The sequence below is a fragment of the Vigna umbellata genome, chromosome 4 (genome assembly GCF_029865625.1).
Source record: "Vigna umbellata cultivar VRB3 chromosome 4, Vumbellata_1.0, whole genome shotgun sequence".
NCBI lineage: Eukaryota > Viridiplantae > Streptophyta > Magnoliopsida > Fabales > Fabaceae > Vigna > Vigna umbellata.
Genome location: NC_142168.1, coordinates 266,363 through 284,129, shown reverse-complemented (window position 1 = coordinate 284,129; position 17,767 = coordinate 266,363). Strand labels below are relative to the sequence as shown.

The 17,767-nt window shown below is 33.4% G+C and overlaps 1 protein-coding gene across 4 annotated transcripts; it reads right to left on the bottom strand.

Annotated features, from left to right (window-relative positions):
* Positions 1–1,544: 1,544 nt before the first annotated feature.
* LOC148198884 (vesicle transport v-SNARE 11-like) lies at positions 1,545–6,861 on the bottom strand. Of its 4 annotated transcripts, none has more exons than XM_088114546.1 (8): positions 6,729–6,861; positions 6,445–6,654; positions 4,490–6,322; positions 4,120–4,236; positions 2,860–2,918; positions 2,601–2,789; positions 2,001–2,171; positions 1,545–1,813 (listed from the first exon to the last, which is right to left on the bottom strand). In XM_088114546.1, the coding sequence occupies exons 4-8, from the start codon at positions 4,211–4,213 to the stop codon at positions 1,661–1,663; spliced, it is 666 nt and encodes a 221-aa protein (XP_087970672.1). In that variant the 5' UTR covers positions 4,214–4,236; positions 4,490–6,322; positions 6,445–6,654; positions 6,729–6,861; the 3' UTR covers positions 1,545–1,660. The 4 variants fall into 4 exon arrangements, with proteins under 4 accessions (XP_087970672.1, XP_087970673.1, XP_087970670.1 ...); XM_088114547.1 differs by having other exon boundaries at positions 4,120–4,232; XM_088114544.1 differs by lacking the exon at positions 4,490–6,322.
* Between the last annotated feature and the right edge of the window lie 10,906 nt (positions 6,862–17,767).

The window sequence follows — 17,767 nt, the reverse complement described above, 5'->3', positions numbered from 1 at the left end:
CCGTCGTATGTCCCGAGTTTCCTTCTCTTCCCCCAGACCCTACGCTCTTCATACTAGCCGTCCGCCCTTCCTGGTTTTGCATTGGTTCCACTCGAGTTATTGTCCCCGTCGTTCGTCCCCCCGACTCTTGTGGTTGATTCGCACCACCACCCCAAGTCTTAGCTCCTCCCGGTAGGACCTCCACATCTCTCGCAATTCGCATCGCCGTCATTAGTTCTTGGGGATCATGCGGTCGCACTCTATTCCTCACGTACTCCTGTAAGCCTCCGAGGAAATAGCCTAGAAGTTGTGCGTCAGTTACTCCGTTCGTTTGTCCTACCAGAATCTCGAAGTCTCGAATGTACTCCTCGACTGTTCTGGTCTGACGGTTAGTCATGAGCCTCTCAAAAATCGAACCCCTGTTCCTGTCCCCAAATCGTCCGATCATCGCACATTTTAGCCCTTCCTAGGTGCGGTTCGTCGCTTTCGCCCGCCAGAACCGATACCAATAACCAGCGCTCCCTTCCATGCTGACATATGCGACTCTGACCTTCTCGTCCTCCGTCACCCCCTGTAGCTCAAAGAAACGCTCCGCTCGGTTGATTCAGTTCAGAGGATCCACTCCCTCAAATACGGGAAGCTCCACCTTCTTCCTCCAATAAAATTGTCCCTCAGTTTGTTCCGCATCGCGCGAACCTACATTCTCATCCTCTCGCCTCGTCCTCCGCATGCCGTTCACTGAAGCCTGACTCCCATCCGATCTACCTTCATGTTCGTGGTTGCGATTTCCCAGCATTCGCATGATTTCCTGAAGATCCTGACGAATAGCCACCGAGTCTTGTCTTATCGCCACATTTTCCGCCTTCAATCCATCTACTGCAATCTCTATAGCTTCGAGCTGGCTCTCCACCACGTTTAGGCATCCTTCGTTTCTTCCCTCCATTACTCCGATCTCTCTCCCTCGAATCCGGCAGGTCGGACCACTCTGTTAGGAATCCGAGAATAGGATCCTCTCGGTCACTGTAATGCACACTCACTCAACAGAAAGAATCAAATAATGGGTATTTTATTCTATGAAATGAATAAGGAGAAACACGTGTAAGACGAGGGCCTAACCCCTCTCACCAAGTGTTGCCACTGGTCTATACAAAGTATATGATTTGTCTCTGTCTAATCACAGTATAAAGTGCTATTCCTTATATACCCATACTACCCGCCCTATTTCTCACCGCTAAGGCAGTTAGGCCTTCTTTTTCTTCCTTCTTGAATCGGTAGCATGCAATGAAAATGTTTGGTAGGATGGAACTGAGATATAATAAAAAAAAAAGGATTTGGCTATAAAGGACATTTGCCCTCTACAGGAGTCAAATCCAAAAATAAAAAATAAAAAATAAAACTGTTTGCAACTTTAAAATGTCGTGTAAAATCTTTCGGTAACGCTAGCGACAGTAATTTGCTATGCCATTTCTGTTCTCTTTATCTTTGGCATAGTGAAGATACTATTATTTTCTTTGTTTACGCCAATCTGAAGTATCATAGAACGAAAAGAATAATGATGCCTCACAGGAATGTGTAATGGTACTATTGTCATTATCTCAAATGAAAGAATTTTTCATGTAATAAGAAATTTTAATGAGATCCGTTGCTCAAACAGCTCTTGATAAGAAGCCAAGATAGCAGGCTAATGAGTCAGCTTGAAATATAAAATGATTATAACTGCAACGACCATAGCTGTCAATAAGGAGCCTACAATCCATCTGTTCCTGCTCATCCTTCTTGACATAGCGGACAAAATCTTCTTGCTTTTGCTGATGTTATCATCCACCCCATTGAGCTGAAACGAGAAACGATTAATATTCTACTCTTCAGAACTTATCAGAAGTAAGGTTTTGGGAAACAAGATCTGACTGGCCTGAGGTCAGATGGATTCTATATAGGGAAAACATTTTTAAAAAGTGAAGTGCTTATAAGTGCATTCCCTAGATGACCTTGACCATCAAATGCTAAGTGGTGGAACTTACTGTCTTATGGGCATGGAGTAGGGATTGTCGCTGTAGATGCAAGTCTTGGAGGATAGAGACACCAAGCTCCTCAGTCTCCAGCATTGTTTTTCTGCTATCCTTTATTCTATCAGTAGACTGATTAAGTCTTTCAGTAGACATCAGAAGTCTTCCCTTTTGATCATTTGATACCTGTCCTAGCATCCATAAGTAGCTATTAGAAAGCAAAATAAATGAAAAGAAGGTAATGTATCATATATCGAAACACTATAGTACATAAGAAACGTTGTACTGAGATGGAGGTGAAAGAAATTGCAGATGTCAAAGAATCCAAAGTTGAGATTCATAATATCTAAACATCATGCAATGTTTCTGGCTCTTTCCAACCCTAGAATATCCACAAGACTTCAGTAATTTAGTGCTATATAAATGTGGGTATTACGACTTGGAGGCCCAAATACTTGGCCAACTTTGGCTTGAAGGCAATTCACAACGTTAACTTCCAAAAAGCCTTTTCTAACAACGAAAATTACCAGCCAAATCCAGTCTCAAATCTCCCAGTTCAAAATTAATTACATGACACGTATCAATATCTGAGGAAGGGATGTATAAGAGAGATACCGCCAGTGTATCAGCACTTCCTGATTCCAACAAGTCATCTCTAGCAGCGAAACTGACATTAGATGTTGTAACTCTCTTAACTTCGGTCTTCAAATTGGTTAAATCAGTTTTGTATTCCCTTAACTTGGCAAGAAGAGTTGCCTTCATACTAGGCTGCAAACTCCTAGCCTCAAGGTCCATTTTCCGAATCTGAAAATATTCGAGGAAGAATTATAATTGAGCAAAACATCAGGAGGAGGAAGAGAAGATAAGTCAATACCAATGTTTCAGCATCATCTAATCCAGCTTTTATATCAGAAATTTTCTGCTTCTTTTGTTCTGCGGCACACAAGGTAACCAGCAAACATTAGTCAGAGAAAGCTACGTCCTTATCCATTTTTTTTTTGCGTGCGTGTATGTTGTGGGATGGGAGTTGATAAAAGATTACATCCTTAACAAAAAGCTTAAGCCTCTTCAGCAGAAATTATACGAATAAAATAATTTATCAGAAGGAAGGTCTCTTCATCATGCATTCCCCCATAGCAAGCCTTTGATGCAAGTTTAAGTTTCATACAGCACGCTTATAGTTGCGTCTGCTAAAATTAGCAAAACGGATATTTTAAAGGACAAAACATAGGAAGCGTTTTTCAGATGTTTTTTGGCGTCGTTCTCTAAAAAAAATGGAGCCCAACTCGTTATTCGATGCCAACTTTAAATGTCCACTTTTATTGTGCGAGTTACCAGTGTGAAACTCCAATTTTAATTAGAAAACAGAACTAAAAAGCATCTAAAGAACTTCATTTAAGTTTTTTTCCAATTTTAAAATCATATAAAAACATTACATCCAATAGTTCCAGTATTCATGAAATCAACTTTCAAAGAGAAGCATTTAATAATCTTATAGTAATTTTATAGTAATGCAGTGATCATGAAAATTAAAACTCCATCATCCTATTCGATAAGTAATAACAGAAGGTTTAGTTACTCAAATGCAGAGGTTTTAATCATGTTCATGGAGACCTAAAGCACAGAACAATATAAATATATTTTGTATAATGGTTGGAACACCCAAGTGCTCCAATATATAAAGATATATATATTTTTCTGATGAAAAAAAAAACTCATTTAATCTCAATACTTGTACTATCATTACAATTTAGTCCCTACACACAAGCTACTACTTTTAGTCCCCGAGAATACATTTTTTTTGACTCATTTAGTTCATATAAACCTTTTAATCTGTAATCTGTTTTAATCCTTACAATTTATATGTTAGGAACTAAAACGGATTAAAAAGTGTATGTGTAAAACTAAAATAAGTAGTCTTTAGGTATAGATTCTAAAATGTAAAAATTGCCTATGTACGTAAAGGACAAAATAAGTAATTAACCATTGTATAGTATCCTTTCAGCTCAACTTGATCATTAGATGTTACAATGTTCTTCCCGTTCCTTTATACGGCCTAAAAATCATTAGCCTCAACAATATTATAAGGGTGGAACTGAAGAGCTTGTGAGAAGATAGAGTTTGATTGCATTACCTCCATCAAGAGAGGAAGCCCCAGTGCATTGCCGCGAAAGATTCGCGGATAGTTCACAGTATTGTCGCTCGTACCCGTCAAATACCTGACTCATTGTTCCCAATTTCTCTACCCTACCTTCCCAATTCGAATCAATCAGATCCAATACAAGAATTAGAAACAACAACAGCAACAATAACTTAAACGTTAATTTCAAACACACGCACACATATATCTATGAAGAAACTTTTGTATATTTCCCCCCACAATTCGCATAAATATGTTTATAACTTTTAAATTTTGCAAATAGAATCTCAGAAAACAACGAACAATATGAAGATACAAAGGAGATGGACGTGAAGTGTCAACGGAGGTTGATAAAAAAGCGTACCGAAGAACGATCAGAGGTTTTGAGGATGTTGACCGGAGAGTTGCCGGATATTGACCGGAAGATAGCCGGAGATTGATCAGAGGAGAGGAGGCGGAGAAAGCAGCGGAGCTTGGCAAATAAACCAACCAACCGAAGAAGAAGGATCAACGAGAGTTCGTTGGGCTTCACCGAACTTGTGAGTATTTACGCATTTGCCATGAATTACTGGATTGACATTTCTGACGTGTTCTTTGAAGCCTATATTTTTTTCTAATATGTTTTTGTGCATGAAGTATTACATAAAATTAGAAAAACTTTGATTCCTGTATTTTTAAAGGTATCGATTTTAGTCCATATTTTTTAACAGTTTTAAAGTAGTAGTAAAAGTTGACTTGATAATTATAGGTTTAATACCTCTTTTGGTCCCTCGAAAGGAGGCAAAAGTTCAATGTGGTCCTACCTTTTTTTAGAAGTTCAATGTGGTCCCAACTTTTGTAAAAAGTGTGCAATCAAGTCCTTTTTGGAAACGGCGTTGAGTTTTTAACGGAAAATGTGAGAATATTACTGAGGTTAAGAAATCAGATGTTAGGGTTTGAGTTGCAGAGAAATTGGTAATTTGAGATTTATCATTGTGAAGGAAGTGTGTTGAAATCTGAAGCGCGAATTGTAAACCACAAATCAGATTAGGGTTAGTTTCCTTTCAGATGTAAAAGGTGATGAACTTGAGTTGAAAATATTTTAAATAATTCCATTTTTTTTATACATGAAATATGGATGTGTAACTTCAAAAGCAAAACCAAAACCAAACATACTAATAGTCTACAATGATACAGAGTGATTGGAAATAATGACATACTAATCAATGATGGTATAGGCAATCCACTATCATTCTTTAAGCCTGAACTTCGACTTGCTTTGGTCCACCCTGTTCCCCAAGCAACATTCCGAGCCCTGGTTCCTTTCCAACATCCACCGTGCACGAAAATAGAATCCCCAACGACCAAAACGGTGACGTTCTCAGACAGAAACCTATTTGCAATTGGGCCATTGGGCCGCAAAGCCGCGACCCGGGCCCGAAACCCATCATGGAACTCTTTCCTCACTCCGCGGAACGACGAGGGAACGCCTCTCATTGGGTCGTTCGGTTTTTCCAAACCGTGGCAAAGGCTCTAGATTTTGTTCCCAACTTGGAACCACTCCCACCAAACCCTAAATTCCTCGATGCCGAATTCTGTTGCGAAGCGGAAATCGCCCTCAACGTTCATGATTTCGTGATTGCCGTGCATGGTGATGATTCTGCCTCCGCTCCGCTCCGCGCCGCTTCACGCTTTAGCTTCTCGAGGAAGTAGAATATCTTCAGCTCATCGCCACCGCGGTCCAATTTGAGCTTCAGATTTCCGGTATCCAATTCGCGCTTTAGATTTCAACACACTTTCTCCACGATGATAAATCCCAAATTACCAATTTCTCTGCAACTCAAACCCTAACATCTGATTTCTTAACCTCAGTAATATTCTCACATTTACCCTCTCACAGCCACGTATGACCCTCTCACAGCCACATATTACCCACACACAGCCACGTAGCTAACTTCAGTCCACCCTGTCAGCTGCTCCGTTAAAAACTCAACGCCGTTTCCAAAAAGGACTTGATTGCACACTTTTTACAAAAGTTGGGACCACATTGAACTTCTAAAAAAAGGTAGGACCACATTGAACTTTTGCCTCCTTTCGAGGGACCAAAAAGGTATTAAACCATAATTATACAACTTGGTAAATCGTGAGCTTGGATTTTACATAGAACATTACTCTATTCCAATGACCTCTCTGCTAACGGCTCGAAGAACTCGTAAACCTAGAACCAACAAATTAAATACTTTGCATACAATTCATAGCAACTTCAAACAGAAGCACACATAATTTGGGCATTATATATTTTAGAATTTGAGAAACAAACTAAGCAAAAAACAGCTTTACCAGGAAAATTGCGTTCAACTTGAGCGACCAAATTCATAGCTGATTTTCCATAGCACTGCACAAGAAAAGATGATTTAACCTCAAAGGTCCAATGCTAACAACGACAACCTCGAAGGCCAAAGCAGATTCTCTAATATGAAGGGCCTCTTCTAGGGCGATCTTGCAGAAGGGGTTCATCGACATTTTTACATTGCAGGTCCCCACCCCAATCTGCAAAGCGGCATCGTGTTGAGGCGAATTGAGAGAGGAGAACAAAAAGGTGAGCTTGTGAAAGAGTTTCTTACCTTGTGGAGGTTGACCCTGATTTTAACGGTGACCCTGAGAAAAAAATGCTAAATCGATGACTCACTTGACAGCTACCATTATCTTCATTGTAATTAGAGAAATCGAAAACGAAGAGAAAAATTAGAGTGAAAATGGAAACTTCAATGGAAACAGGGAAAGTGTTACAATATAGTTTGATTCTAATAAATTTTAAAAATATTATTATAAATACAAAAATGTTAATTTAATATAAAAAATTGACATACTATTCAAATTTTTAAAATAGGTTTTTCATTTTTAAAAGTATATCGAACTACGTGTTTTCAGTTTTCGACCAATACACATTTACCGATTCAAAAATTTGTTTTCAACATCATACTTAGAAACTACTAATAAATATATAATCATAGTTCAAATTTAGCAATCAAATTTAACGAAATCACTTATGCAATTTTTCTTTTCCAAAAGATGGTCATGTAGCAATGTGTCTTTTGTATTGATTTTACAGTTATTTAAATATTATATATGTCTTTAGTTCTTAAATTATGTAAATTTGGTTTTTATTTCTATTTTAAACTTTGATCATGTTAAGTTTTTTTTTTACAAAATGCATGGACGTGGTTATCCTTATCCAAAGGTGTTAGCTGTTTTTTTTTTGTGTGTAAAAAACAATGAATCACGCTAACTGTGCAAACACTGCAAACTGTGCAATTGCAGTATCACTAGACATGGCCGCCTAGGAGAGAAAGGATGCAAATAAAAAACTTGTCCTAAAACAGGATATGAACATGAAAAATCAATTTTAAAAATTTGAACAGTATATCAATTTTTTATATTAAATTAACATTTTTGTATTTATAATAATATTTTTAAAATTTATTAGAATCAAACTATATTGTAACAAAAATAATAATTATATAAATATTTTTTTGTAATAGTAATAAAATTATATTTGTACTAAAATTGAATTATATGAATTCCTTTTTATCTATTATATAAAGAGGATTCTTTTTATTTACATTTTATTTCAATCTTACTTTTAAAGTGTCTTTTTTCTAATTTAATTATTTTTAAATTAAATAAATATATTTCGTTTACAAAATAAATAAAAAAATATCTATAATTAAATTGTAAAAATTATTTATGTTTTCTTGTAATTACAATTTTATCATTTTTTATTATTACGAGAAAGTAAATACAGCTACGGATAGTGCAGGTATTTTCACAAATGATAATAATTAAATTTGGGAAAATGACACTTGAACAACCATTTTTGACAACATTTAGACACGCGCACACGTCTCTAAATTTGAGTGGTCCATTTTCATTTAATTTTTCCAACTGGACCACTCAAATTTAGACATGTGTGCGCGTGTCTAAATGTTGTCAAAAATGGTTGTTCAAGTATCATTTTCCTTAAATTTGTTATCACAACTCATCTAATCAAATTTGGTTTTAAAGTTTGCTAAATGTTGTATGCATAAATGATATCTCGTGAAAGTTACTCAAACAAACTTTGTCTAAACGCTTATGCATATACTATGCCTAAACGTTTCTAAACATAAAATGCATAAATGCTTAAGAAACATCTAATGCTTTAATATATGTACTGAATAAAAAAAAAGTTCTTCATTGAATCAGAAAAACATTAACCAACTTCAATGGATTTGGGAAAGAGTGATTAAGTGAATTTGAAGATAAATTTTTTTGTTATTTATTTGAGTGAATTTGGAGGTAAATAAGAGTGAATTTGGAAGCAACATTTATGAGAATTAGTGTAAGATTTGATTGATTTGACAGATTAAAAAAATTTACTTCCAAATTCATTCTCACTTACCTCCAAATTCACTCAAATAAACAACAAAAAAATTTATTTTTAAATCTTCTCAAATTCACTCAATCACTCTCCCTCAAATCCATTCAAGTGAGAGATAGGAAGATGTTCTTAAAATGTTTTATTTATGCCTTTTGTCTATCTCTTTTGTACAAGTAGCACAATTATCTTTACAAGAAGCAACATAGCATCTGACCTCATGCTAAAAGACTAGATCCCTCCATGAAAGTCAATGCTCTAAGTAACGAATTTTTTTTGATGAAGTCTATATAAAAGACTGCATTAAGAGAAGATAAAAGAAAGCAAGATTTTTTATTGCTCTTACGTTGTCAATGTTCTCTTAAACTTATGTCATCTTTATTGTATTGAAAAAGAAAATTTTTTTTACAAGTTTCCTTATCTTTATTGTATTGATTTTATATCCTCTAAAAGAAAGTAAACATTTGTACTTGTATATCAAAAACACCTTTGTTGTTTTTAGATTCAAAAGTGAATCAAAACACTTGTAAGTTTAACTCAGTTGAGTTAAATGATCTAGTAAAGTTGGACTAGGGTTATACAAACAGTGGTGAAACTTGTCTAACTAGTTCGGTTAGTTGTAAAACTAGAAGTGGTCAAACTTGGTGTTAGCTCATTGTACAAGAACTAATGATCTGTCAGCACTTTCTCACTAGGCCACTGAAGACTCGCTTAGCTAAAAGGAAGTAAACTTGCTCAGTGAGTGGGATCAATTAACAAAGGATCATTTGAGTTTTCACTTAGTGAATGCATAATTGCTCGCTAAGCGAATTATGTACTTCTAGAGTGATTATTAAGTCAAGAAAGAAAGAAAATAAGGGTGTTTTGGTTAGAAAAGCACGAGAAAATCCCAAGAACTGTACAAAAGCTACTTCAAGACATCAAGACGTCGTTTTTCATCGAATTTTGTCAAACTTGTATGTTTTAGATGACTAGGAGTATATAATTTTATCTTTCGTTGAAATTGGATGTAATGAACTAACTGTGATGTAAATTTCCTGTACAATATATCTTTGTTGTTCATATGCTCTTCTTAATTTGATTGTATGGAAGTATAATGTTATTTGAATGTTTATGAGTATTGTGGACATAAGATAGAGCAACCAAAAGGAGTGATACTAGTAATGGTGCAATTCTTCTTGGTCATTCTTAAACATCTGTGTAGATTAAGTACAAAGTTTTATTCAAAATTTTTGGATACGGATCAAAAGAACGTTAAGAGATAAAAAAATATTATTAGAATGTTTCCTTTGTGGCTTCTCTTTATATCTTTCGTACAAGCAGCACATTTGCCTCTACAAGAAACAACATAGCATTTGACCTCATACTAAAAGGCTGCATCCCTATGTGAAAGTCAATGATCTGAATAACATATATTTTTCGAAAAAGTATATATAAAGAGGACTACATGAAGAGAAGATAAAAAAAATCAAGATTTATTGTATTGATTTTCTAGTAATCTTTTAAAATATTAGTGAAACTCCTTAAGAGTGCTTAAGGAAGAACTAAACGTAGTTTATTTTGAAGTAAATCAGTATAAAAATAAGTTTGTCTCCTTACTTTCTTTTTAAGGCTTTTCAGTGACTTGTGAAAAACTCTAAGTGTTTAATATTACTTGCAAACTGTCTAACCCCTACAATAACGTTTAACACTTATTTTTGGAAAAATTTTAAAACTCCATTCAATTCTCTGCCCCTTTCTAAAGTTTTTTTTTATGTTTCAAAATTATCATTTACGTATTTATAATAATAATTTTAAATTTCATTAGAATCAAACTATATTTTAATGAAAATAATTAATTTTTTTTGTAATAGTAATAAAAAATATATTTTGACTATATTTAAATTATATTATGATAAAGATAATTATCACTAATAATTTATTATAATAGTAATTAAAAATCACTATCACATATATAAATTAATAATCACAAATTAATAATCATATTATCTTTTATATATATATATATATATATATATATATATATAATGATAATAATTAATTGTTATGTACTCAAATTAGTATTGTATTTATAACAATATTTTAAAATCACAATAATTTCAAATATTTTAAAATAATTATTAGTTATCTTTATAATAAATATCATCTAATTTATCATAGCCAAAATTTTAAATTAGGTAGAATAGACATATTTCCTCACTATATAATCATTAACTTCACAAATATCTAATTCATCCAATATTCTATAACAACAAATATTTTAATTAAAATGATAAAATTATGTAAGGGAAAATATTTTTAAATTAGGAATTTCTCATTAACATTATAAAATAATATTAACATTGTGGATTAATAAATGATATTTATTATTATTTATGTAATAAAAATTATTACATATACTAATTAATTAGTATTTTATTATAATAATTTATGACTAAAATATTTAAACTTAAATTATTAAAAAAATGATTATTATGATTTCTATATTATTATTAATATAAATCTTAAATTATAATAAAAACTAAAAAAAGATAAAAATAAAAATAAAATAAAGAAAGACATTTTATTATAAAATATAGAACTGGTGAATTGTGCAACATATTCGTTTCCAAATATTTAGCAAGTGTCATCCCAAAACATGCATACTACATTCGTAGCATTTTATTTTTTTCATATTTTCATATATCTATAAATCTCTACAAATAGTTTTCTTTTAATTTTTATTCTAACATCCAAAAATATAGCGGTAAACTATACCACAAAAATTTAAAGGAACCTACAACTAATACAAATTATAAAAGCAGACCGATCGGTCATACAAGAGGTGTATTGACCGAACGGTCCTACTAACAGTGTATTACACCGAACGGTCCTATACTAATTGCAACAACAAGCACAAGACCGAACGGTCTTACTCTTAACGGAAATCATCCTCTCCAACTAGTGCATGCTCCAGAGAACCCTCAATATCTTCTGCTCACACCCATAAGGTGATCATTGCAATGACAAGGACGACCGAACGGACCACAAGACAAGACAGGAAAATAAGGGTAAGCTAGTGTAATTTAATTAAGGTTTAATAGCCAATTTAGTCCTCACTTTGGTTGAAAAATCTCAATTTAGTCCCTCGTTATAAAAGTGTTTTGAATTAGTCCTAACTTTTAAAATAGTGGGTCAGATTAGTCCTTTCTGTTAAATATAAGTTAACAAAATTAATGGATGATGATGTGACACAACTTAAAGCTAACGAGGGACCAATCTAACACATCAGCTTTAAGCTGTGTCACATCATCATCCATTAATTTCGTTAACTTATATTTAACGAAAGGGACCAATCTGACCCACTATTTTAAAAGTTAGGACTAATGTAAAACACTTTTATAACGAGGGACTAAATTGAGATTTTTCAACCAAAGTGGGGACTAAATTGGCTATTAAACCTTTAATTAATTTAGTAAAACATATAATTCATACAAATCTGAGATAATTCCATAGTTCAATCATGCAACAACCAAACATACATTTCTAGAAATGACCGAACATATAATACATGCAATGACCGACCACTTTTACTCTGACTGTCCGGACTATATATATCCTGTGAAACTACGACGTTTTTGCACCCGGGTGATGTAATAGCTGGGATACCCTCAACAGCTGCCACTCAAGGTTAGTCTGTTCCGCCCAAGTTCACCTTATGGTCTAGGACCTCCTGCCATTCCCACACATGAGTTACTTTTCTCTACGTGAGAATGAGCAATCACGGAATATCAGGATAAAAACCAACTAAGCTTTGTCCACATTCATACTTTACCATTCCATAACCAATCCTGAAATATTCCTCCCTGGAATACTCTTTCATGACCATACTATTCCATTCATATCACATTATAAATATCTCATAATACTTTCACATTATTAGAATTATCATACCATATTTCAATACCAACATACTTCTTCATCCATCACATTTAAGTATAATCAAATTGAACTGTAAAACCACCACCATTCTTGAATATGACCAAACAAAAAAGATCAACATAACCTATGAACACGACCGAACACCCTATGAATGTTGGAGACCGAACGATTTCTCACTATCCTAGTATAGAATCGATCGGTAACGACTATCACACATAAGTATGACTGAAAGGTCAATTTGAAGAATAAGGCTCAAACGTGAGCCAAATAAAATTTGAGGGTCAAATACTATAACAACCGAACCCTTAGAGCTTGGATCGAATACTAAGAACTTAGACCGAACACTTAGTGTAAGACCGAGCAGTCTTTCACTATCCACTGAATAGGACGAAATAGTCCATACTAGGTAAGGTTAAGGAAAAAGCCAAACACTATTTAGGACCAAATCATCAAGGAAAGACCAAACACTAATACGAGTCCGAGCACTACCAAGGCAAAGTACCCACTTAAAACCGAACACTATGGACTTAGACAGAATACTCTCTTGGGACCGAACACTAAAGCATGATCGAGCGGTCATTAACAGGTAAGGCTCATTAGAGGCCGAACACAGTTAAGACCGAACCTTAATGACAGACCGAGTACTAGTGCAAGACCGTCCGATCATTAACTGAAAACTCCACATAAGTAGAACTCAGTTAAGACCGCTCACTAGAGGAAGACCACCCACACTTAATATCGAACGGTTATGAACTGGTAAGACTCCATAAAGACTGAATCCAGTTATTGACCGAGCACCTAAATATGGCCGAACGGCCAAATCAGCGCATGACCTAGCGGTCAACAACAAACTATTAGCTTTCTGCATAATTCTGTAGAAACTACTGTAGAATTATGAACACATCAAACCTTACCAAACTAAACAATTTCCAAACTTCTAATCTTTTAAACACGAATCATATACACATTTACACCTATCCAAGAATACCTAAATCTTTCTAACATAAATTCAAGGAATCCCATACCAGATTTCACTCCAAAATTCTGCATAAACAACAACCCAATAACCAAAAGATCTATTTTCCCACTTTTTCCATATTTTAAAGGTTCTAAGAGTTCTAATAGGTCCAAAACAACTTGTCCAGACTCTTCCTATCAACCAACTCCATACCAAATCTCAATTCCCCAATTTCACTACTCAAATCCATAGAATTTCCCTCGACATAGTAACAAAACACCACAGGGAACAAATCAACATGTTCACAGAATATGACAGTTCACGAGACAATGCCGAGCACACCCAAAAATCCAATTTCATACACATGCAATATCATCAAACAACATATTCATACACCAAAACCAATTAATTAAATTAGCTAATTTTCCTTACCTCTCATCCGTACAGCACAACTTGATAGATTTTAACCTTCTTCACAGCTTTGCTAAACCGCAAGTGATCCTAAAACATCCTACAAACTTTGAATCGGTGAAAGGAAACCAACCACCGAACCAGAAACAAAATTAGAACCCACATGAAAAGGTAATGAACACATGCAAAGCCGAACAATTCTTGCATGTACCAGAAATTGCAGAAATTTCAAGAATCAAATAGAGACGCACTTATCGGCTCTAAACACGAAATTGACTGGTGGAAAAGGAAGCCCTTGACACCAGGATGTCGTAGGCGCAACATGATTTTGAATCAGATGAAGTGAGATGAGAGAAATCTAGAGAGAAGGGAGAGAAAATTAGGAAATAGTGGTTCTAGAGAGATAAACAGTTTAAAGATAATGAACTGAGTATTTAGAAATTTCTATTTATACTGTTGGTGTATTTCAACCTTAAAAGCTCAGTTCAATTATTTTAATACCTCTATCTACTCTATTATTCTATTTTCTGGGTCTTTACATTTATTCTAAATTAAATTATTAAAAATAAATGTTTAAAATATAAATTAAACATAATATTGATTAAAAAATATAATTAAAATAAATGAACATTAGTCTTGTTCTCACAAAACTAAATATATTTTGCGAAAATTTTAATTCAAAACACTTGTCTTAGCTTGAATGTTCAAGTATTTTTCTTCCTCAATCTGAATTGCAATTATGTTTACTAAAGATACTTCAATGCTTAAATCAGTTAAGTGTGACAATGAATGAATTCTTTCATTTATATTGTGTATTGTGTTATTTATACTATAATTATGGATTTTTACCTGGATGGACCTAGTTTACATGGTCTAATTACCTTGATTACCATGTTTTATCCTTTTTCTTAATTTAAACATATTTTATCGTAGTTAATGATCTAGGATGATATGATCTTTCGTCCTGATCGAATATACTAAGATTAAGTACATCTTAGCCTACATGACTGAGATGTACTCAAACATGATAACAAACTAGTACTCAGGCTTGTCCTCTATCATATGTCAACCTTGGAATTGGTTCGCATGTGCGAAATAAATTTGTATTCCTTTAGTATAATAGACCTCAAACGTAATCGATAAAAAGATTTAAATGAAAAAACACCATGCCTGATAGGGTATAGGATGCCAGGAGTTTCCGTAAGAAACTATGTCAAATTAAGTAGGTGGACAATTATGATTCTTGACTATTAGATAAAAAAAGTCTAACATAATCAAAATTGTTTATTGGATTAGCTAATCCGAAATGCAATTTCGAATTTAGAATTGTATTTTAAATTGCTTAATCTAAAATTTACATATCTATACTTGATTTTCCAATCCAAAATAATATTTTTATAACATATAGCCGGTAACTTTTAAATATTATTTTAAATAGCATGTACAAGAAGAGTTGTCCAATCATGATACCTTTTGCAATATAAAATAATATTTTTATAACATATAGCCGGTAACTTTCTTAACTTATTGTTCACAAGGGCAACTCCATCTACAAAAACACCCTATTTTCACACTGCAAACCCTGGAAACTGTAACGATTAAGGCTTAAAACCATATGGTGGGTGACACGTCATAAAGAATGATGTGTGTGAATCCCACACCAATATTTTGGAAGTAAGACCAAGAGACTTACACGAAAAATGAGTGATTTTAGGGTTATAGATTTGGGTTATTAAAGTAAAGAGTATGCGCATTCCTCTTTAATTAATCACTTTCATGTTGCAAGCATGTAGTAAGCTATGAGTGATATCTTAGATATATTTTTACATTCATTTGAAATAGGTTATAAAAATAAAATGATAAAAAAATGTAAAATTTTATATTATTTGAAAAAAAAAAGTAAAAGATAAATAAAGATAATATCAAATGAATGTAAAATAGTTAGCTGCATGAAATATTTTTACTCATACCTCCTCTTTTCACACTACAAATTCAACTCCTTCTTCCCAGAGAGACTCGTGGAGTAAGAAACACGCTCTTCTGTGTCCAAGTGAAACACCTCTTCTTTCTCCAAGTGAAAATATCCCTCTTTCTTGGATGTTGGGCGAGAACCCCCACACCAATATTGGGAAGGTAAGGGAAGAGACTTAAACCAAAACGAGTGATGTTAGGATTATAAGGTTATTTTTCAGCGTCAACCCATTTGTTTCACCTTACCAGATTGCATTGCATACAACAACCAAATGGTTCTAGCATTGAGTCACCACATACAAAAGTTTGCAAATCATGATTTCTTTTGCAATATAAAATAATATTTTCGTGCTTCTCTTTTTTCTTCCCATAATGACTCATATTGGAAACACCGTCTTCTTTCTCCAAGTGAAAACATCCCTCTTCTCTAATCTTTTCACTTTTCCTTCTGTCACCATGAAGAACAAAGGTTATACTATACTAATGGCCAAATTGGCTTCAATAGGTATTAAGTATGGAGGTTCACACACCAACCCCTTCCAACATTCAACTCCAACTTCAATAGGTATTAATTTGAAATTAGGAATTTCAAATTAATATTATAAAATAATATAAACATCATAAATTAAAAAAATGATATTTATTAGTATTTATTTAATAAAAATTATTGCATATCTTAATTAATTTATATTATTTATAATAATTTTATGACTAAGAATATTTAAATTTAAATTATAAAAGTTATATTTTATTCTTATAATTTTATTACTATTATTATTAATATAAGTCTTAAATTATAATAAGAACTAGAAATGATACAAATAGAATGAAGAAAAACATTTTATTATAAAACATAGAAGTAGTGAAGTGTTCAACACAGTTGTTTCCAAATATTTAGCCAGTGTCATCCGTGACGACGTCACTCATAGAATTTATTCATTTTTATATTTTTAGATATCTATTAATATCTATACATATTTTTTTAATTTTAAATTTAATCTTTTAAAAAAATAAATTTAAATGATTTACATGAATATATAAAATTAAGAAAATAATTAAGCTTGTGTGAGATAGGATGTGACTGCACTAGTAAAATAAACTTTTTAAATCTCTAAATTTAAGTCTGTTTATAAAAAATAGAGACTTAAAAGCCATGCTGTCGCAGTGTGGTAAATAAAATCTCTAAATTTAGGTTTGTTTATAACTAATAGAGACTTAAAAGCTATACAGTGGCATCTTTGAATTAATGTTTTTCAGAAGGTTCCTCTGGAGCGGGTTTCTTCCCCCTTATGAAAATGCTTCCTCTATTTTCACTTGGCATCTCAATTTCTCTCCCTTCCTTCTCTCTGCATTATTCATTTTCATCTCACTTCTTGTCCTCTGTTTTCATAAACACCATGAAGAACAAAGGTTATACAATTCTGATGGCGTTGGAATTGACTTCAATAGGTATTAAGTATGGAGGTTTAAACAACAATCCCTTCCAACATTCAACTCCAACTGTTTTGCTCTTCTTCACAGCAGCATGTTCTCACGTACTTGTTTCCACAGCTCAAACCAACTGCCCAACTATTTTCATATTCAACTTCTCTGGTGTAATTGGATGTGAAGCACTTATGTGGATTCTCATTGTTCCTGAGGTTTTATGGTGGTATATCATCGACGTCCCTCTTTTACTTCTCTCCTTCTACTTCAACTACAATCACATCAAAGAACTCATTCGTTGCAGGACTCACCGACCAAATCGGGCCTCCCGTGCAAGACTTTGTGGATAAGATATACAGTGTGGTATACTTTGTACAATGTTCAATCTCTTTCGGGAGAGATTTTGTTATTATGTTCTGCTATGTTTTTATGCTTAAGTTACCAAGTACACAAATTTTGACATTTTGTACAAGTGGTGGTGTACCACTGCCTGCAGTTCACAACATTGATAAGTCAAACAATCATATTTAATAAATTTTATCCTTTTATAGTATTGGATA